Here is a 22131-nt window from a genome sequence, read left to right as displayed (position 1 = left end):
AAAAAGTAAATGAGTTGGTATAAGGCAGCTCTTAGTCAGATAAAGGGGTCCTCCTTCTTACATATACAATAGAAAATAAAGAGAAAAAGTGCGCTCAGATGCTCAACATGGTTCAATATATCCTGCGGTGAAAATAAATTGACGGTGCATATAGTTCATTAAAAATATAGTGATTTATTCATAAAAATTTATATAATGATTCAACCCTCCACGGGGGTGCTGAATAAGAACCAGGTGTTATCAATAATCACCTGTATGTTTGGTCTCACTGCGGGAGGTCAGCTATGATAGAAGTGGTTAAACAAAGATCATAGGGAGAGCCTATCCCTGCAAGACAGGCTGACCTCCCGCAGTGAGACGAGGTGGCTAGGTACTTATATCATTACCATACACTATATGTTTACTCACTGATTACTGCATAGCAGACCCTAGGGGTACGTATGTTACAAGCATAACAGCAGAAAACATACGGAGAGCTTGTCCCTAAAAGATAAGCTGACTCCCCACAGTGACACTAAACATACAGGTGATTATTATTTAACACCTGGTTCTTATTCAGCACCCCTGTGGAGGGTGGAATCATTATATAAATTTTTATGAATAAATCACTATTTTTAATGAACTATATGCACGTCAATTTATTTTCACCGCAGGATATATTGAACCATGTTGAGCATCTGAGTGCACTTTTTCTCTTTATTTTCTATTACCTGCACTACTGACTATGTAGTATATGCTCTCATTTGCCCCTGTTCACTATATTACATTGGCAAAACCATAAGACCATTTCGTGAGCGTATGGCAAACCACAGGTCCTCTATTCGATCTGCTTTGACAAATGAGACTTCTGATAAACCGGTTGCCTGACATTTTTGCGAAATGAAACATCCACTATCCAGTCTTAAATGTATAATCATTGATTGGGTGCCACCACCGAGCAGAGGAGGAGATCGTGGTAAATTGTTACTACAGAGAGAGGTGTTCTGGACTTACAAACTTGATACCATTCACCCAAAGGGGCTTAATGAAGCAGCTCATCTGAGTATGTTTTTGTGACATTTCTATGAGAGGTGCACCACCAGCAGCTTTTTTCTGAGTTTTCATTAATTAATTAATTCATTTTTTCTTTTTTATGGAGAGCTATAGGTTGCGTGTCAGTTATTTTTTATTTTTATTTTTTATATTTTTTCTTTCACTCATTTTTGTTTATTTTGTTAGGTAATCCATTCTAATATTCAATGTAAAAAACTATGGTATATTATTATGGTTGATACACTATCTGATTATGGGTCACTAATAATGTTTTCTGTACCTATTAGATTTGTATTCAGTATTTGTATATGATATGTATAGATATGATCCACTACCACCTGTGTCTGTTCAGTATGTGTGCTGTTGAGGCACACATTAGTTTACTGATGCGCTTGAACAGCGTTATATCATAGTAACTAAGTTTTCCGTTTCTTTTGTTTATATATATCTATGGCAACAAGGGGGCGTGCCTTTGCTAGATGATTCAGCGGCGTTTTCAGCCACTGTCATTAGCGCTAGTCAGTATAACTCTAGGTGAGTCACATGCTCATGCCCACTTCCTGGTTACAACGTTACAGCGCGTAGGTAACCAGGAAGTGTGCGTTCCACGAGAAGGAAGGAGCAGGGACTGAAACGCACACGGGAGCTTCGTGTCTGATTAGACCATATAACTACTGGTGAGTCAGTTTTGGTATGTTCATTTAACATTTGCCTTCTAATATATGCCCATTATATTCATCATCTAAGCCCATATGTTGCCTCTTTGTTGATTGCATATGTAACATTTACCACGCAGCTGTTTTAAGTGGGAGGTGTTTGATTAAGGTAATTACATTAATTATGTGATTAGTGTGTGTATTTATATGTTCAGTGTTGTATGTACTTGCATCTTGATAAAGGTTCAAGGACTGGACCGAAACGTCGATGGATGGCTGTACTATGGCTGTACTTTTAAGATGACGTAAATAAAACAAATCTCTTTGATATTTCTATGAAGTCTGGTGAGTGCACCCTGATTTCTTACGGAGATTATATATATATATATATATATATATGTATATATAAGTCCATGACACTGATGCACATTTGCACACACACATATATATATATATATATATATATATATATATGTGTGTGTGTGCAAATGTGCATCAGTGTCATGGACTTATATATACATATATATATACATATATAGCATGGAAAGATGGACGGCACTCAAGGACAAATACAGTGAAGAATACAGCAGACTGCGCTGGTATAGTCAACGTTTCAGAGCTCGGCGGCTCTTTTATCAAGACAATATCTTGATATTGTCTTGATAAAAGAGCTGCCGAGCTCTGAAACGTTGACTATACCAGCGCAGTCTGCTGTATTCTTCACTGTATTTGTCCTTGAGTTCCGTCCATCTTTCCATGCTGTATTTATGAGTTTTTACTCTGGAGAGGAACCGGGGCCAGTTGTTTGTCTCAGTCAGAGTGCTGGACGACCTTTGTTCTATATATATATATATATATATATGTCCAAATAGGTCCACACTCTCGTCTTCAAATAATAAATTGCTGGGGTGACACACCCATATGGGATCACAATAATCCTCTTCATGCAAAAGTAGAAAAAAAGGGGGGGTAGCACTCACCAGTCTTCTTCAAAACATTTCTTTATTGCATCTCAGTAAAAATTTTACAGCATATCAAAATCCGACGTTTCGGTCCTGTGCATGGACCTTGCACAGGACCGAAATGTCGGATTTTGATATGCTGTAAAATTTTTACTGAGATGCAATAAAGAAATGTTTTGAAGAAGACTGGTGAGTGCTACCCCCCCTTTTTTTCTACATATAAATATATACTTCAGACACAACGATGTATGAGCTTCACAGTAACCAGCATAGCTTTGCCACATCTACCTATGGGACAGTCTCATTATTTTTCAATCAGCCCTCATATAGACAGTGGTTGAAGTGGGAGTATGGTAGTACCCTGAGTGTGCATCGGCACGCACGCAAAAAAGGGGCATAGCCATGTGTCACAAGGGGCATGGTCACTCAAAACTGGGGGTGTCAGCATAACTTGCACCCATTTCTTGTCACTCTGGAGCATTCCTCTCCATTCCATATACACCTTACTTATATGGTGGTTTCTCTGTTATGGGGAGCCTCTGAAGAAACTGATCCTCTTTTATCAGATAGTGTCTTCAGTCAATATTCACTATTCATGAAGATGCCTGTTTGTGTAGGAATACAACCAATGTCATCATCATGCAACAGAGGTTCAACCAGACTCATGTCCCCTGTGTCACCTCCTGCTCCCTATCTTTACAGCCTTATGGCCCCTGTCTTTCCAGCTTCCTATCCTGTCACTCCAGCCTGCTGCCCTGTCTTATCTCTCTTCAAGCTTTCATGATTCCCCCTTAAATGTCTGCATATACTGGCATAGTGCCCTTGTATACAATCCCCTGTAATATAATCCCATGTACATGGAGGTGATATAAACCAGCACAATGGCATAGTGCCCTTGTATACAATCCCCTGTAATATAATCAGGGCCTGTACATGGAAGTGATACAAACCAGCACAATGGCATAGTACCCTTGTATACAATCCCCTGTAATATAATCCCCTGTACATGGAGGTGATGTAAACCAGCACAATGGCATAGTGCCCTTGTATACAATCCCCTGTAATATAATCCCCTGTACATGGAAGTGATACAAACCAGCATAATGACATAGTGCCCTTGTGTACAATCCCCTATAATATAATCCCCTGTACATGGAGGTGATGTAAACCAGCACAATGGCATAGTGCCCTTGTATACAATCCTCTGTAATATAATCCCCTGTACATGGAGGTGATGTGTACCAGCACAATGGCATAGTGCCCTTGTATACAATCCCCTGTAATATAATCAGGGCCTGTACATGGAGGTGATGTAAACCAGCACAATGGCATAGTGCCCTTGTATACAATCCCCTGTAATATAATCCCCTGTAGATGGAGGTGATGCAAACCAGCACAATGGCATAGTGCCCTTGTATACAATCCCCTGTAATATAATCCCCTGTATATGGAGGTGATACAAACCAGCACAATGGCATAGTACCCTTGTATACAATCCCCTGTAATATAATCCCCTGTACATGGAGGTGATACAAACCAGCACAATGGCATAGTGCCCTTGTATACAATCCCCTATAATATAATCCCCTGTATATGGAGGTGATGCAAACCAGCACAATGGCATAGTGCCCTTGTATACAATCCCCTGTAATATAATCCCCTGTACATGGAGGTGATACAAACCAGCACAATGGCATAGTGCCCTTGTATACAATCCCCTGTAATATAATACTCTATACATGGAGGTGATGTAAACCAGCACAATGGCATAGTGCCCTTGTATACAATCCCCTGTAATATAATCCCCTATACATGGAGGTGATACAAACCAGCACAATGGCATAGTGCCCTTGTGTACAATCCCCTGTAATATAATCTTCTGTACATGAAGGTGATGTAAACCAGCACAATGGCATAGTGCCCTTGTATATAATCCCCTGTAATATAATCCCCTGTACATTAAGGAACCCTGCCCAGGATGAGAATTATGTGAGGCACACATGCATTCTGTTCTTGTGAATAATTCCTCTAAATGTATGTATAATCCCCTATAAATACACTTTACAGAGATTTGGACATATTAAAGAAGTAGGACTGTCACATAAATAGTGTAAGGGAATATTGGAATAGATTATGCTCCTGAAGTATTGAATAAAATTAATATATTTTTAACTCAGGAAATGGCTTCAGAAACAAGTAAATACTTCATCCATGATATGATAGAAGCCTACAGAGCTCATCTATGCTTTTGGAAAATCAAATCACTGGATTATTCTAATAGGATAATGAGGGCTAGGGCCTTGGAGGAACTGGTGAAGGTATGCCAGCCTTGTCACCCTTCTGCCAACATTGCATGGGGCAGGACAAAGATCTCAAACCTCCACACTGTGTTCAAGAAAGAACTGAACACAAGATCAGGTGCCGGAGCAGATGAGGGGATGAGCTAGGACTCTGGTATTTTGATTTGCTGTTATTTATGGCCGACCAGGAGCTTCCTCAAGCACTTGTCACCAACCTGGAAGAGGATGTAAATGAGGGGGCATTCATGTCTTCTAGTATACCAGCATACATGTATAAAATAGCTTGCAGTAGCATAGTAAGTATTAAAACAATAATGATAAATTTGTATGCTATGTTTATTATACAAGATATATGTAAAATATGGAAACATTACAAGAACAGGGTCAATAGGTCACCATTGCAGTAATTGAAATACTGCTTCCTGTTTAATTTGCCTCAACACTGATGTTTTGCACTTCACTTGACTCCACTGGTGTAAATCCTATGTCATCCTCTGGATATTCTGCAATGTCACCAAAACAGAATGTGGTACTGTGCACAGTTGAGGCTTTGTGATGAAGATAGGTGTGTAGGACACAACATGCCAGCACCACCAAGTCTATTCTGTCATGGCACAGGTTTACTGCAGTGTGGAAAATCCAGAACATGGGCCATTGCAGGCCATTCCTCTGAGTTGATGGTAACTGAAAAGATGAAATGTAAATGTAAATAACAAGAACATAATGACAAAACAACTATCTGCCTCTATACTATAAGGAGGAAAAGGAAAAGACAATGTGAGTTAAGGGTGAGCACTGAGGTCATGACTTGTTGGAGTCTGGAGTCCACAAACTCACTCATGGAAAAGAATACAGATGAGTATGATATTGTGGCAGCCAATATAGCATAGAAGCTACGATGAATAGATGACAGCAACAGAGCTAAGGTGGAGAGGATATTGGCTGATGTGCTATATAAGGGGAGCAGAGGCCTTGCCTCACTGGAAAATTAACATTTACACAGTAGTTTTAAGAAGTTAATGGTTATGTTTTACATAATGTGCGCTTATTTATAGTTTTGAGGGGGAAATGCATCTTTAATGTTTTTTCTATTTCATATGTTTAAATTTATTTTATTGAAAATTAAGTTGATCTGTATAATTTATGTTTATTTTCAGTTTGAAAAAAAGTCCTCATTTAATAAAATTATTATAAAAAAATAAACATGACTGTGATTATTTGTGAACACTTTTAGGAATATGTGTGATGGCGAGTGGGGTATTGTGGGTGGGGCCAGGGCAGGGGCGTAACATGCAGTGGGTGCCAGTGCAGGGGAGGGTGCTGGCCAGTGGCTTGGAAGACATTTGGACAGCGCTGTGAGCACAGATCACATTCACCCAGAGGAGGCTCTGAACACTACAAGTAGTAGTCTTGTATGATCTATAGCTGGATGCTGTCACGCTGGCCATTGGACATGTCACAATTTCACAAGCCCTTGTCACATGTAAACAGAGGAGGAGCACCAGCCCCCAGCAATCACACAGATTGGACAGTGCACGCAAAGTTGCAGTGATGGGAGATGATCTTCATACAGTATATCACGCTATTTCAAGATGACATGCTTGAAAACCAGCAATGGAGCAAAGCTTGTTTGCTGATTCAAACTGTGCTGTCCATCTTTAGCAACTAAATGATATGCAGCTTAGTGAGAAGGGCTTTGCATGGCTCCTTCCTTTTTATCACGACCATCAGTAACTGCTAAACTACCCCAACTGTTAAACTTGCTAAATATCTCTGCTGATAGCTTCTACACTACTGTTTAGTAAACCTCCCTGTTCCCACATTGATACAGTAATAGCGCTCATTACCACATATTAGGGGTGTGCACCGGCCACTTTTTGTGTTTTGGTTTTGGATCTGGATCTTTCTTTGTGTTTTGGATCTGGATTGGTTTTGCCAAAACCACCCTTCCGTGTTTTGGGTTCTGGGTTTTGTGTTTTGGATCTGTATTTTTTTTTTAAAAAGCATAAAAACAGCTAAAATCACAGAATTTGTAGGTTTTTCTGCTCCTATGCTATTATTAACCTCAATAACCTTAATTTCCACTCATTTCCAGTCTATTCTGAACACCTCACACCTCACAATAGTGTTTTTATGTCCAAAACGTTGCACCGAGGTAGCTGGATGACTATGCTAAGCGACACGAGTGGGCGGCACAAACACGTGACCCATCTAGGCGTGAAACTGCAGTGGCAGACAGGATGGCAGTTTGAAAAACTAGGCCCCAAACTGTACATAATGCAAAGAAAAAAAAGAGGTGCAAGATGGAATTGTCCTTGGGCCCTCCCACCCACCCTTATGTTGTATAAACAGGACATGCACACTTTAACAAACCAATCATTTCAGCGCCAGGGTCTGCCACACAACTGTGGCTGAAATGATTGGTTCGTTTGGGCCCCCACAAAACAAGCTGGCAATTAATGTGTCCCTGCACAAACTGGCTCTACGGAGGCAAGATGTCATCCTCATCCTCCTCATCCACCGATTCCTCACCCTCTTCAGTGTGTACATCCTCATCCTCACAAAGTATTAACTCGTCCCCACTTGAATCCACCACCACAGGTCCCTCTGTACCTTCTGGAGGCTGGTCTCCCTGGAAGAGCTGATAATTCATTTTGATGAACATCATCTTCTCCACATTCTGTGGAAGCAACCTCCTACGCCTTTCGCTGACAAGGTTCCCGGCTGCACTAAACACTCTTTCGGAGTACACACTGGAGGGGGGGCAACTCAGGTAAAATAGAGCCAGTTTGTACAGGGGCCTCCAAATTGCCTCTTTTTCCTGCCAGTACAGGTATGGACTGTCTGCCATGCCTACTTGGATGCTGTCACCGATGTAATCCTCCACCATTCTGTCAATGGTGACAGTATCATATGCAGTGACAGTAGACATGTCAGAAATTGTTGCCAGGTCCTTCAGTCCGGACCAGATGTCCAAACTTGGTCCTGCCTGCCCTGCATCACCGCCAGCGGGTTGCTTAGGATACCTAAGTTTTTTCCTGGCAGCCCCAGTTGCAGGAGAAAATGAAGAAGGAGCCGTTGACGTGTCACGTTCCGCTTCAGCTGACAGTGTGTTCACCAGCAGGTCTTTGCACCTCTGCAGGCTTGTGTCGGCCGGAAAGAGAGACACCACATAGGCTTTAAACCTAGGATCGAGCACGGTGGCCAAAACGTAGTGGTCTGATTTCAACAGATTGACCACCCTGGAATCCTGGCAAAGCGAATGAAGGGCTTCATCCACAAGTCCCACATGCCGAGCGGAATCGCTCCATCTTAGCTCCTTCACTTTCTCCAGCTGCTTCTGCAAAAGCCTGATGAGGGGAATGACCTGACTCAAGCTGGCAGTGTCTGAACTGACTTCACGTGTGGCAAGTTCGAAGGGCTGGAGAACCTTGCACAACACGGAAATCATTCTCCACTGCGCTTGAGTCAGGTCATACCCCCTCCTTTGCCTATGTCATAGGTGGATGTATAGGCTTGTATGGCCTTTTGCTGCTCCTCCATCCTCTGAAGCATATAGAGGGTTGAGTTCCACCGCGTCACAACCTCTTGCTTCAGGTGATGGCGGGGCAGGTTCAAGAGTGTTTGCTGGCGCTCCAGTCTTCGGCACGCAGTCGCTGAATGGCGAAAGTGGCCAGAAATTTTTCGGGCCACCCAAAGCGTCTCCTGCACGCCCCTGTCGCTTTTCAGAAAATTCTGCACCACCAAGTTTATTGTGTGAGCAAAACATGGGACGTGCTGGAATTTGCCCAGATGTAATGCCCGCACAATATTGGTGGCGTTGTCAGATATCACAAATCCCCAGGAGAGTCTAAGTGGGGTAAGCCACTGGGCGATGATTTCCCTCAGTTTCTCTAAGAGGTTGTCGGCGGTGTGCCTCTTACTGAAACCGGTGATACACAGCGTAGCCTGCCTTGTAACGAGCTGGCATTTCTGAGATGCTGCTACTGGTGACGCTGCTGCTGTTGCTGCGTAAGGTGATACATCTACCCAGTGGGCTGTCACAGTCATATAGTCCTTAGTCTGCCCTGTTCCACTTGTCCACATGTCCGTGGTTAAGTGGACATTGTGTACAACGGCATTTTTCAGGACACTGAGGACACTTTTTCTGACATTTCTGTACAGTCTCGGTATCGCCTGCCTAGTGAAGTGGAATCTAGACGGGATTTGGAACCGGGGACACACTACCTCCATCAATTGTCTAAATCCCACTGCACTAATGGCGGATACCGGACGCACGTCTAACACCAACATAGCAGTCAAGGCCTCAGTTATACGTTTTGCTTCAGGATGACTGCTGTCGTACTTCATCCTCCTCGCTAAGGACTGTTGGAGGGTCAATTGTTTAGTAAAAGTAGTGGTGTTCCTACTTCCTCTCTGGGATGATGAACGACTCCCAGCAGCAGCAACAGCAGTAGGCGTAGCAATGCAGGATCCTCCAGAGGAATCCCGGATAGGAGAGTCAGTCATGCCAGTGACATGGCCTGCAGGACTACTTCCGATCCTGACTAAGGAGGAAATTGACGAGGAGGGAGTTGACGGTGTGGTTTGCAGGCGCTTGGATACAACAGGACAACGGGATTTAGGTGTCCCTGGACTGCTTACGGTCTTAGCCAAAGTTTCTGAACTTGACAGTAACTTTTTATGAACGCGCTGCAGGTGCCGTATAAGGGAGGATGTTCCTAGGTGGTTGACGTCCCTACCCCTACTTATTTCACCTTTACATATGGTACATATGGCAAGACAGTTGTTGTCCGGATTTGCATAGAAATATTGCCAGACCAAAGAGGTGGAATGTTTGGTCTTCTGCCCAGGCATGACCGTGATGGGCTTTTTCATCCCACGGACAACAACTGTCTCCCCCGGAGCCTGATTTAAACAAACCACATCACCATCAGAATCCTCCTCGCCAACTTCCTCCTCAGCGCCAGCTACACCAGTATCCTCATCCTGTTGTACTTCAACAGTGACATCTTCAATTTGCATATCAGCAAGTGGACTGTGGGTGCTCCTTTCAGCACTTGCAGGGGGCGTGCAAATGGTGGAAAGAGCCACCTCTTCCCGTCCAGTGCTGGGAAGGTCAGGCATCGCAACCACCACCACACTTGGACTCTCCTTGGGGATTTGTGATATCTTCTTAGAAAGCACAGTTCTTCGCTGTGCTTTTGCCAGCTTAACTCTTTTGATTTTTTTTAGTGGGAGGAGGGCTTCCATCGTCATGTGAAGCTGAACCACTAGTCATGAACATACTAGGGATCGACCTTAGCCGTTCCTTGCCACTCCGTGTCGTAAATGGCATATTGGCAAGTTTACGTTTCTCTTCAGCTGATTTAAATGTCTTTTTCAAGGTCATTTTCCTGAACTTTGCCATTTGGGATTGTATGTGCCCTCTACTATGACATTGGGCATCGGCCTTGGCAGACGACGTTGATGGCATGTTATCGTCTATGTCATGACTAGTGGCAGCAGCTTCAGCACTAGGAGGAAGTGGTTCTTGATCTTTCTCTATTTTATTTTTATCGGAGAAAGTTTGGTCCTCCATTTATGTTATATCGATTTGATATATACGTGCGGCTAAACACAGAAAATAATTTTTTTTTGGTTTGGACTGGAGTGTACTTTCGGGGGTTATAGCACCCTTTAACGGTCAAGCCAGCCGGCCCTTTACTTATGACACAGGCGCACGCTTGGCACTACTTTGTTGATGCACGTGCGGCTACTGCGCACACAATTCACAAACACAGAAAATAATTTTTTTTTGGTTTGGACTGGAGTGTACTTTCGGGGGTTACAGCACCCTTTAACGGTCAAGCCAGCCGGCCCTTTACTTATGACACAGGCGCACGCTTGGCACTACTTTGTTGATGCACGTGCGGCTACTGCGCACACAATTCACAAACACAGAAAATAATTTTTTTTTTGGTTTGGACTGGAGTGTACTTTGGGGGTTACAGCACCCTTTAACGGTCAAGCCAGCCGGCCCTTTACTTATGACACAGGCGCACGCTTGGCACTACTTTGTTGATGCACGTGCGGCTACTGCGCACACAATTCACAAACACAGAAAATAATTTTTTTTTTGGTTTGGACTGGAGTGTACTTTCGGGGGTTACAGCACCCTTAACGGTCAAGCCAGCCGGCCCTTTACTTATGACACAGGTGCACGCTTGGCACTACTTTGTTGATGCACGTGCGGCTACTGCGCACACAATTCACAAACACAGAAAATATATTATTTTTTTAGCACTTGGGGGGAGCACCCCTGATGGACAGAGCACCCCCTGGACAACACTACAGCACTCCTTTAGGACTGGGACACTGCACAGGACTTTGGAGTGGACACAGCCCCTATGGAGAACTGACTGCACAACACAGTCCAGCCAGCCCCTATGGACTTTGAAGTAGTGGACACAGCCCCTATTAACAACAGCAGCACAGCACAACACAGCCAGCCCCTATGGACTTTGAAGTAGTGGACAACAGCAGCACTACACTACACTACACAGCCCTAACTCCCACCCTCCCTCTTCACTGTCCACAGCCGAGTGAGAAAATGGCGCCGACGCGGGTACCTTATATAGGATCCAAAACCCGCGAGACTCGGAAGGTGGGATGATGACGTTTTGCCTCGATTTCAGATCCGAGTCAGGCGGGAAAAGTCGAGCCTGACTCGGATAGGGGGGGCTCGGGGGGGTTCAGATTTCAGAAATCCGAACCCGCTCACCCCTACCACATATTAGATGACTTTGGTGACTTTTCGCTGCTGGTGAGCCCTCTCCAAGTGTCACCAGCCTAGGTTCCGGGACCCTTGCACCGTCTACTGAGTACAGCTGGCGGGAGATGCCAGGCCACTGATCAAGAATGGGGATCACAGCAGCACCTCACCCTTGCAGAGTTGGATTCTGAGGTAGATGCAGGGACTTCTGAGTGCCAAGTTGGTTTTATCCACCCAGAGGGTGGAGAAGCTTTGCTTAGATACGCTGGATGCTGGGACCACCTAACAGAATTATTTGATGGCATTGTGTTATGGACATCCTGTGCTGTTATCTGTGATCTGCTGGTGTCTGATGTTTTTCTTTCTTTTGTTTATCATTGTGCAGACTCCGATGAAACCACAGATCCCTGATAGTATAAGGAAATAGCCGGCATAGATGAGAAACTAAAAGAAACACAATAGTGAAAATATAATTACACAAAGTAAAGTATGAGCAGGGACATTATTATAGCAAGTAGTCTGGGGATCTATTTATTGCATACCTCCCACCTGTCCCACTTTTCTAGGCTGTCCTGCCATTCCACCTGCAAAAAAGGGGGAGTTCAGGGGGAGATCAGGGGGAGCACTCGAAGTCTCATCGCTGCTCTGCTGCATGCGCATCTGTCACAGTGCAGTGAGAGCCTGGGGCCAGCCCAGCATCGTCGGGAGTTCTGGGCACGCCAGTAGTGTGATGAAAATGGGGCAATGTCACGAGGCCACACCCCTAATAGTTTGCACATATTTATTGGAAGCAGTGTGATGGTGGCCAGGGTGTCCTTACCTGACTGTGGATGTCTTGCTTGATACCAGTCATTACTATATTCACAATCGCCAGCAACAGCAGGGATACAATATTATTTATCCCAGATACCAAAGCATATCTTTCCTTTCTCACACTCTCAGCAATATTCAGCCTAGGATTAGAGTGGGACATGCATCAGTTATATAACACAGAACAAGACATGGTGATACTGTGGTACTATAAGTCATAGGTGTGACCAGACATATATCATTGTGTTACACAGGGCTAGAACAGGGCTCCCGGAGAGGAGTTTTCAAAAATCGGTAAGTATGGTGTAAGTTATATCATTAAATCAGATGTCTGATTAAATGCTGTGATTGTTACTGAAGATTTGTACGTTTTAATAGTGTTTTTATTAGGGATGTGCAGGCTCGGTTCCATTCATTTTTTTTTCCCGAATCTTATTGGGTTTCAGCTGTCACGAGTTTTGGATAGCCAATAAGATTCGGTAAAAAAAGATGAACGGAACCGAGTAGAACCGAGCCTGCACATCCCTAGTTTTTATACATAACCCTCATTGGTACTAGAACTGTAATCAGCATTGCTCTGATGGGTAAGTGGTACTGGGCCTGAGTCAGAGATGTACACTAATGCCACAGTGACTACGGATTGCTCTGATGGGTAAGTGGTACTGGGCCTGATTCAGAGATGTACACTAATGCCACAGTGACTGCGGATTGCTCTGATGGGTAAGTGGTACTGGGCCTGAGTCAGAGATGTACACGAATAACACAGTGACTGCGGATTGCTCTGATGGGTAAGTGGTACTGGGCCTGAGTCAGAGATGTACACTAATGCCACAGTAGCTGCAGATTTGTACACAGAGGCTGTGCTAATGTATGCAAATGCCACAGCTGCCAGGATTTGTAATGAGATGTCACATCTGCGGCCTCACAGATCCAAACAACTGTGTACAAAGACGCAGCTCGGATGCAGATCAGTTGATTATCTGACTTCTGAGTACCCTTATGGTCATGCAGAATGGGCGCAGGAACTGAGACGCTGGAGCCATTTTTTCTGCATACAGGATCTCAGTCACAGACAGAGTCATGCCCCAAAAATGATCAGGTCATGTCTGCATTTTAGGCATCATCTCCCCATTGTCGCCCATAAACGATCCCTTCCTGTCAATCAGTTTGTGAATAAATCCTGACTGCGAGCAACATCAGTAATGACACGTGATGCATGTTCATTGCTCTAACTGCAAAAAACAGCATCATTGCCTCCATCTCTGAGTCAGGGCCAATGTGCACAGCACATTGAGGCCTAGAATGATAAATGATTAAAGCACTGGGAATAATAATCACGCTGCTTGTTTTACATGCAAAGGAAACAAAATAGTCAGTGACTGTTATAGAGCTATACATGGTAGTAATATGACATCATAGGCATCTGAGTAGTAGTGGTACAGAGTGTATACTTACATTATTATTGTGGTAAGTATCTTATAGATGGTTTTACATACAATGTAGCCAGCATAGCCCACCCAGATATTGTTAATGTAGGCCATGGTGAATATGGCAGCACTGTCCACTGCACAGAGGACACACAGAGCCAGCTCTCCCCAGAAGCTCCAGTCTGTCATCATGCAGTCCATCATGGAGAATGCAAATATACCTGAAGGGAACAAAAAGGTGCAGAGTAGCTATCAGGTGTCATCATGTATTTTACTGACCTGATATGACCAGAGGAACTTAAAATGAATGTTATCACCCATTTTTGATACATAAGGGAAATAATGTCCTGTATATGCCTGAAGTATTACAAACAGTTTGTGTGAGGCCGACTATAGCTTATTAAGTGCTAATTATGTGACCTCTTCATGGACTGGCCACACACACCCTAAAGTCAAGCATTTGGAAATCTTGTATTTGCAGGTCTAATAAGTTTTTTATAATGCTGCCTAATACAGATAATTCATTAATAGAAATGCTGTATAAAGGATATATGCTATATTTAGCTGAGAGCTTTCTGGACCAGAAGCAACATTGAAAAAGGAAGCAGACTGGGTGTATTCCATTCCCTGAGATATTTTATACATCAGTTTTTTGACATGAGAGTGAGGAATATGACTTATAGGGGCCTATTCATGATGTTAATTATCGGGGTGCGAACGGACCCCAATAATTAACATTTTAACTCAGCGCGGAATCCAAAGTAATTCATCATTGCTCTGAAGCGGTAACAGATGAGCAGTGCCGGTAGTGCCCTACATGTCACGCATGTGCACAAGAGCCCCGACGTCCGGTGAAAGGAGCTGGAAAGGGGTGGAGGTATCTGAACGGATCCCTCTTCACAACCCAGACCTCCTTCCTATAGGGAATGAATGGGTTGCAATCCACATGCTGGAGCATTCGCCATCTGAAGATGGTGAATGCTCCCTCACTCAAGCTCAAAAAATATTGTATTTCCGGAGCTTGATTCATTCTGTCCTCATTCTAGTGTATGGGGACAGCGAGCCATTCCGCAAGAGGAAGGTAAGTAGGAGATATCTATTACATACCTAGCACAGCTTCAGCAGCTTCCACGCCTCCATTAAGCACATAGACACTGTCAGAGTGTTCCAAGCTATCCCAGAGCATTTGGGAAGAGCTAATCACTTGGTAATATCCAACTGTCACAAATGCCCACAACGAGGACCAGTAAATGATGCTGCAGGAATAGCACTCGTGGAAGTCCAGCCACTGCTGCTTGAAGAACTTGGCCACCATCTTACAACAGCTGTGCACAGCATTCATGTGTCTGTGTTTGAAGTGGTCATTTGTACATTCTGAACATGGCTGCTTCTTGCTGGGCATGGGCAAGAAAATGGAGATGATGAAAGCCACTGATGCACTTTCCAAGGTAATAATGTTCAGGTAATAGTAGGAGAAATGACCAAGAGACACCATGAGCTGACCACACACAGCACCTACGGCGTATCCCAGCAAGCTACATCCTCGGAAATAGATAAAAGCCTTCTCATATCGATCAGCAGCCAGCACATTGTGTACATATGAAAAGATGGCAATGTCACATGCAATGACCATGGCTGAGGTAACCTGAAGGTACTGCATGGCCCGGAGACTGGAAGCAAAGCACAGTAGGCTGTAGCTGATGACATGGCACAGGCCCTGGCATACAATGACTGGTTTGTATCTGCAGAGGTCAGTAAAGAGGAGCACTAGCAGCTGGAGAAGCAGCAAACTGTTTGTCTTTATTGGGGAGAGCTTATCCATGACCTGGGGAGAAAGAAGACAAATGATCAACAATCTGTTAGTGAAAACAGAGTTTGAGAATTAGTTGTCATATTTTCAAAGGCAAGTTAGGTATTAACACATTGTATGATCAGGGGACAAGATTCTTAGTAAAATTATATTTCCATTATAAGTTTATTACAAATAAAGGGCCGTATTCAATTTGAGGCGAAAAGTCAGTTTTTGCGTGTTTTTGGTGGAAACTTTTCGCCGATGACTTTATTTTCGCCTGTTTGGCTTTCACCCCGTATTCAATTTGAGATGCTTTCTGCCTAGGTGGAAAGTCAAATCAATGTAATAAGCGGAAAAGTTTTGCCTATGAATGGGAGGCCGAAAAAAGTGCAGAATTGGGGTTTTGGGGTGCAATGTTGCGGGAACCCCCCTGTAGCCTTCAGACAGTCCCCCAAAGGTAAACTGTGTCAATTTTTAAAAAAAAAACCACTTAAGGACACCCCAAAAAATGACTTTGAAAAAGGGAGTGGAAAAAAAAAATTGGGGTACAAAGTTAAAAACTAGCAAACTTGAATCTGGGGGGGTCCCCAAGTATACCCCATGTGTTTTTTTCATTGCAGGTGCTTGCGGCAGGTGGATTTTTCATGATTTTTTCAACTTCACTTTAGCAACTTTAAAATATGCTGACCCCCAATTTCAAGTACCCCAAATTTGCTGGGATAAGTTATTTTCTGGAAAAAATACTCTTGAATACTACTCTGCATCATGTATAGAAAAACGCTATTTAGCAGCTATTGAGCCCGTTTAAAAACACCAAATACCTTCAGCAAGCTAAATCGGAGGGTACCATAGCTAACACCCATGTCACAGCATCTTTTGGGGGGTGTCAGGCTGATTTCCCCAAAACTGACAGTACTTTCCGCCTGTTCAAGTTTCGCCAGGTCCCGTTTTTGCGTACTTTCATATTGAATAAGGGGTAAAGCATGCATGCGATACTTTACTGCGTGCTAAACAGGCGAAATAGGCGTTAAGTCCGGGCCGCGAAAAAGTATCGCAGCTCGGCTCAAATTGATAAGGCTCATAGAGGGAGATTTAATAAAGCTTGGAGAGAGATAAAATTGGAGATACATTGCACCAACCAATCAGCTCCTAAATGTCATTTATCAAACACAGCCTGTAAAGTGAAAGTTAGGAGCTGATTGGTTGGTGCTATTTATCTCCATTTTTATCTCTCTCCAAGCTTTATTAAATCTCCCCCATAGTATTTTCATAGGAAAAGTTCCACTTTTTATTATAATGCTGAGTTAGACCTACACCCATTTGTTGTGTGTAAAATAGGCAAATTTATACTAAGTTTGTCCGCAATAAAGCCTAAATCTGTATGCAGACTTGGTCACATCTTACACTTGAGCCTCCTTATGTTTGGAGTGGAAGAACAGGGTAAGGGGAGGTTAAATGCAGTCCAGGTACAGAAAGAGCATATTCATGTTACTACGGATAAGGTAAACTTCACAGTGGTGCATATACACCAGTCAGTAGTGTTGAAGATGGAGAGTGCTATGCACAGACTCCATATTACTCCTCTAAGGAGGCTTCTTTCCCTGTACCAAGATGGCTACTGAGGCTACTACTGCGGATACGCAATGACCTCTTGTTCACTGTGTTAGAGCACCACAATAGGAGACACAAGTCTTCCACTTAGCTCTTTAAGACCTGAGAGATTACCTGCGATATTCACACTTTTTAGTGATCCTGCACCGCTACCCGGTACCTGGATACAATCACTGGCTGATGAGCTGTATGACACCCTGCTCCACTCAAGCTCAGCTCCATCCAAACAGTGTGTATAACAGTGAGTACAGCTGTAGCTCATATAACATCAATATACCACTCCACTGGTTAAGTAACTGGGCTATTCATTATTTCAAGGCATGTGTATACAGTAACTATGCTACATCATCCAACCTATACACACATATTTCCAACAAGTAGCTGTATCACTAGGTGTACATACACATTGATGATCAGGATGACAGTTCCCAGCACTACAAACTAGTTGCTTCTGATTGACTGTTTGCCGATTTGTTGCTATTATCCAAACATGAGAATGATGATTACAATTGCTGTAGTATAGGTGTTTTTATTATTATTTAAATCAAATTTAAGAGCAAATTATTTTTTTTCATTATCTAACAAGTGTCAAAAAACCTTTCCTGTGCCTATGACTTTGTTGGGTGTAAATACCCCTGACATCAACCTGGCACATATGCTACTGGTGTTGAAAACTTTTCAGTTTGACATAGTATTAATATTATTTTGTTATTTTATTAAACTTTATATATATATATTTTGGAACTGGTTTCGGGGGAAATGATTAATGACCCCCTAGCCAGACAGCTTCTCTGATGAGCATCTGTCAGTGAGAAGTTCCAAGCCTGTACTTTCATTACTAATAGTAGTGACGAAAGTTTACACTGCTGGATTCTGTTCCAGCAGTGTTATGGTGCAAACACACGGTCAGATTTTTCTTCAGATCTGAACGATAACGATTTAAAAAATCATTCAATCGTTCATAACTAAAGGAAAATCTGACATATCTGACATGTCTAAATGATGAACGATGCATGTTCCCGATGGTCAGATAACGATATCTGACATCTGATGTGTTTGCAGTCACATCAGATGTCTTAATTTTAATGCTGTCAAAAATCGTTCAATCGTTCAAATCGTTGGTTAAATCTTTGAAATCATTCAAATCTTTCAAATTGTTCAAATCGTTCATCTGACAAATCTGACAAAACTGACCGTGTGTATGCACCATTACTGTGTATGTGCAACCAACTCCATGCTCTCATCCAGAGAGGAGCCAGTGTATTTGTACAGTGCCAGAGATGACAGTAACACAGACTTTCCTTGTATTTTATCTGCATTTTACCAATTAGGATTGCAGCCATATGTAATGCATGATTTCTTAGATTGATTCTGTCTATGGTACGTTTTACTAAGTGATTTCATACAACTCACCCATAGGGGTAAATTTACTAAGATAGGAGTTCTATTAACAAGTGATATTGCCCATAGCAACCAATCGGATTCCAGGTATTATCCTCGAGAAGGTACTAGATAAATTAGAAGTAAAATCTGGTTGGTTGCTATGGGCAACATCACTTCTTTAATAGAACTCCCATCTTAGTAAATTTACCCCATAGAGCGTATTGCAATTACACACAATATATATGTTACTGATATAAGTAAGAATTGTGTTGTCTTACCTCTTCCATGGTGAACTGTTTGTCAGGCCCAGTCATATATGATGTGTAAAAGGGGTCTGCAGGTCTCAGGTGGAAGAAGAAACCATACAGACATAATAAGAACACTGGATGCTCCTGAAACATGTTCTTAAAAGGAATTCTTAAAGTCATAGCTATTTAATAGCGCACAGAATTTGTGGAACTCGTGGTAAAGTCTCTTCTGAAAGATAAACACAATGGTTGTCAGGTAGATTAAACCAGTAAAATATAATGTGAGCTGCTCTAACTAATTCATGTGCTTGTCTTTTTACCTACATTACATATATACAAGTATTTTCAATCCATTCCGTAGTGGGTATAAAACAAGACACATCTTACATGATGCTGAAGTACTGTACAATGGGCTTGATTCATTACGGATCGCTATTGCTATCGCAGCTGCGATTACGCACGTAGTTCTGCTGTGAAAATATGCTAATGTTTGCAACCACTCAGCCAGCATAGAAACGCCCACTACCACTTTCTCACATCCATAATACCTCACAGTCCTGCGTATACATCGGTAACATTAAGTAACATAGGCCCCTCATGCAGAATTACAGCAGCTCTGACTGTCTCAGAAACTGCAAGTGTCCTCACACACAGGGCTCTATTTACTACAATCCGCATATTGAATGCGGATTGTAGTGTGATATTACCGAGTGAATTCGCATTGCGAATTCAGGCAATATCACAGGGATTTACTATAAATCCCTTGCAGGGACAGAGCTTGCGATAAAGCTCTGTCCCTGCGGATCCCATCCGCACTCTAGTCGCGGTATTTTCGGAAAAAATACCACGACTAAGAGCCCGCGCATGCGCCGACCCACCGTCGCTACTACCCCCAACCGACGCTAAGCCCCGCCCCCGGCGCTAAGCCCCGCCCCCTGCGATCGCGGACCCCGCGACTGCCCCTCCCTTCATTACACTTACCTGCACCTCCTGGCCTCCGGTGATCTTCTCCGGGCTTCCCGATCAGGTGATCTCCCATACTGCACTGGGACCCGATCACCTGATGACCGGGCCCCAGTGCACTGTGGGAGACCAGCTGACTGGAGAGGAGCCATCACCGGAGGCCCGATCACCAGTCCCTGGATTCAGGTAAGAAAAAAAAAAAAAGGTTTATTTTTTTTTTATTTTTTTTACAGTAATCAGCTTGCGGTCTACTTAGACCACATAGCTGATTACTGGTACCGGCTCCCGCCTCTGCTCTCCCCGTTAGAGCAGAGTGGGAGCCCGGTAACCGGGGAAGACCCTGGATAACGCCACCTCCAGGTGGCGTTATTATCACAGGGCTTCCCCCGGTATTTTTTTACAATTTATTTTTAGTAACTTGCACACAGATCACATTTCCCATTACAATTATGGGAAATGCGATCTGCTTTACTAAAAATAAGTGATACTGGGGGTTGGAGTAGAATTTTACTAATTCTACTCCAATTGCCCTGTAATAACTACAGGTGAAACTAAAATAATGTGAAAAGGGTGTGAAAACACCCTTTTTCACTTTATTTTAGTAAAAATAATGTTAATAAATAGAGCCCACAGTAAGCACTCAGGCTGCGCATTCCATTGCAGTGGCTAATTTATGCACGCCCATACAAAGCCTGTGTTTCTCTGACCACTCCCCTGTCACTACCCCAAAACGCTGACGTCCTGTCACTCACTCTGCGATAGCTTTCTATCTGCGTGCGTGATTGCAGTGTGATCGCAATACTATCCTGCGCATGCCCACTACAGTATATGCACAGTACACACCATCGGCTGATCAGCGTATGCTGTTGCAATTGCGATCCATGCTGAATCAGGCCCAATGAGCAGTCACTGCAGGACAGCAACTGAATAGTGTCAGTTAGCAGACAAACTGCTGGGAAATGTTACAATGGGATGTAGTCAAATTTCAAACAGTCAAAATGTCAACAACAAAAAAGTCGACATGGACATAAGGTTGACAGGGTCATAAGGTTACAGTATTTTGGTTTCACCCCTTCAGATGGTGTCACCTGGTGCAGCATGCACCCCCTACTGGCGGCACTGATAAATCATTTAAGTCTTTAGCTGCAGACTTAGAGGGGTATTCAATATGAAACGTTAACTTCACTGTTGAAGTTAACGTTTCATATCGGACTTTTTTTCTGTGTTAAGGTATGGTGCGCCCTCCCGCTTATCCCCGTATTCAATATAAAATTTACGAAAACGGGAAACTCCGAAGTTGGATTTGCGTAAAGTTACGAATTTTTCCTTAAAATAATTGTAAGATCCCCTAAAGTTGTAAAAACATGTGGGAACACTATGGGTACCCCCGTTTTAGCCTTTAATTAAAAGTCGGGGATTTAAATAGCCGCAGCAGGTGTTTTTTCCCGACATTGAATAAGTGATGCAGAAGAGCACTTAGGTTATTTGTTTCATTTTTTTAAGTGGTCCCATCAAATTTGGGGTACATGAAAATGGGTACTAGCGTATTTTTAAGTCCCTAAAGTAATTTTTTTAAAATTCTGCATTTGTGCACCTGCCGCTATAATTCTATTCTAGAAAACATCTGCCGCATACTTGCAGAATAGCCCTGAACCTATTCCCCTATTGTTGAACAATTTTTTCCCTTTTTTTTTTTTCACCCCAATTTTTTTTATATTTTTTGGGGTGTCCCTATTTTTTTTTTTTTACTTTTTTTGACACAGTTCTTTTTTAAATGTCATTCCCATGGGTGCAGGCTATTTTTTTTAAGCCTGCACCCCTAAACCCCAATTCTGCACTTTTTTTCGACACCTGTTCAATGGTGAAAACTTATCCCTGTTTTTTATCAAAGACTTTTGAAAACTGCGATAAGTCTTTGAAATTGAATACGGTGTAAAAGTAAAACCTGCGATAATGATGTCATACCTCTGATATTAACGCAAAAACGATGATATTGCACCCATATTGAATACCCCTGATAATGTTATATGATAGGATGTACTACATGACTGATCACAGAAAGGGATGATTGGGATGAGGGACTGCACTTTCCCTTTCTAGCATAAGTTGGCAATAATTTATTATCATTTTTCTAGTTTAACAAACTTCAAAAATTAACTTTTTAATAAAAGACAATATCTTACTAAACACTCT

At 42.8% G+C, this 22131-nt stretch overlaps 1 protein-coding gene across 1 annotated transcript; it reads right to left on the bottom strand.

Annotated features, from left to right (window-relative positions):
* Window positions 1-5376: 5376 nt before the first annotated feature.
* Window positions 5377-19155, bottom strand: LOC148516702 (thiamine transporter 2-like). Its single transcript, XM_088479739.1, has 5 exons — window positions 19006-19155; window positions 15049-15766; window positions 13970-14162; window positions 12525-12657; window positions 5377-5634 (listed from the first exon to the last, which is right to left on the bottom strand). The coding sequence occupies exons 1-5, from the start codon at window positions 19153-19155 to the stop codon at window positions 5377-5379; spliced, it is 1452 nt and encodes a 483-aa protein (XP_088335865.1).
* Window positions 19156-22131: the final 2976 nt, after the last annotated feature.

Source organism: Taudactylus pleione, unplaced genomic scaffold (genome assembly GCF_031769625.1).
Source record: "Taudactylus pleione unplaced genomic scaffold, aTauple2 ptg000244l, whole genome shotgun sequence".
NCBI classification, from domain to species: Eukaryota; Metazoa; Chordata; class Amphibia; order Anura; family Myobatrachidae; genus Taudactylus; species Taudactylus pleione.
Note: the sequence above shows the minus strand (reverse complement) of the source record. Positions and strands in the feature narration are given on the sequence as shown.

What these genes read in the sequence shown, in the direction of transcription:
- LOC148516702 (XM_088479739.1), bottom strand. Translation starts at nt 19,155, where the DNA reads ATGACTTTAAGAATTCCTTTTAAGAACATGTTTCAGGAGCATCCAGTG. An exon ending in AACAGTTCACCATGGAAGAG is followed by an intron (nt 15,767 to 19,005) that starts GTAAGACAACAC and finishes CTTTCTCCCCAG; the next exon opens with GTCATGGATAAGCTCTCCCC. An exon ending in AGCTGCTGAAGCTGTGCTAG is followed by an intron (nt 14,163 to 15,048) that starts GTATGTAATAGA and finishes TGTTCCCTTCAG; the next exon opens with GTATATTTGCATTCTCCATG.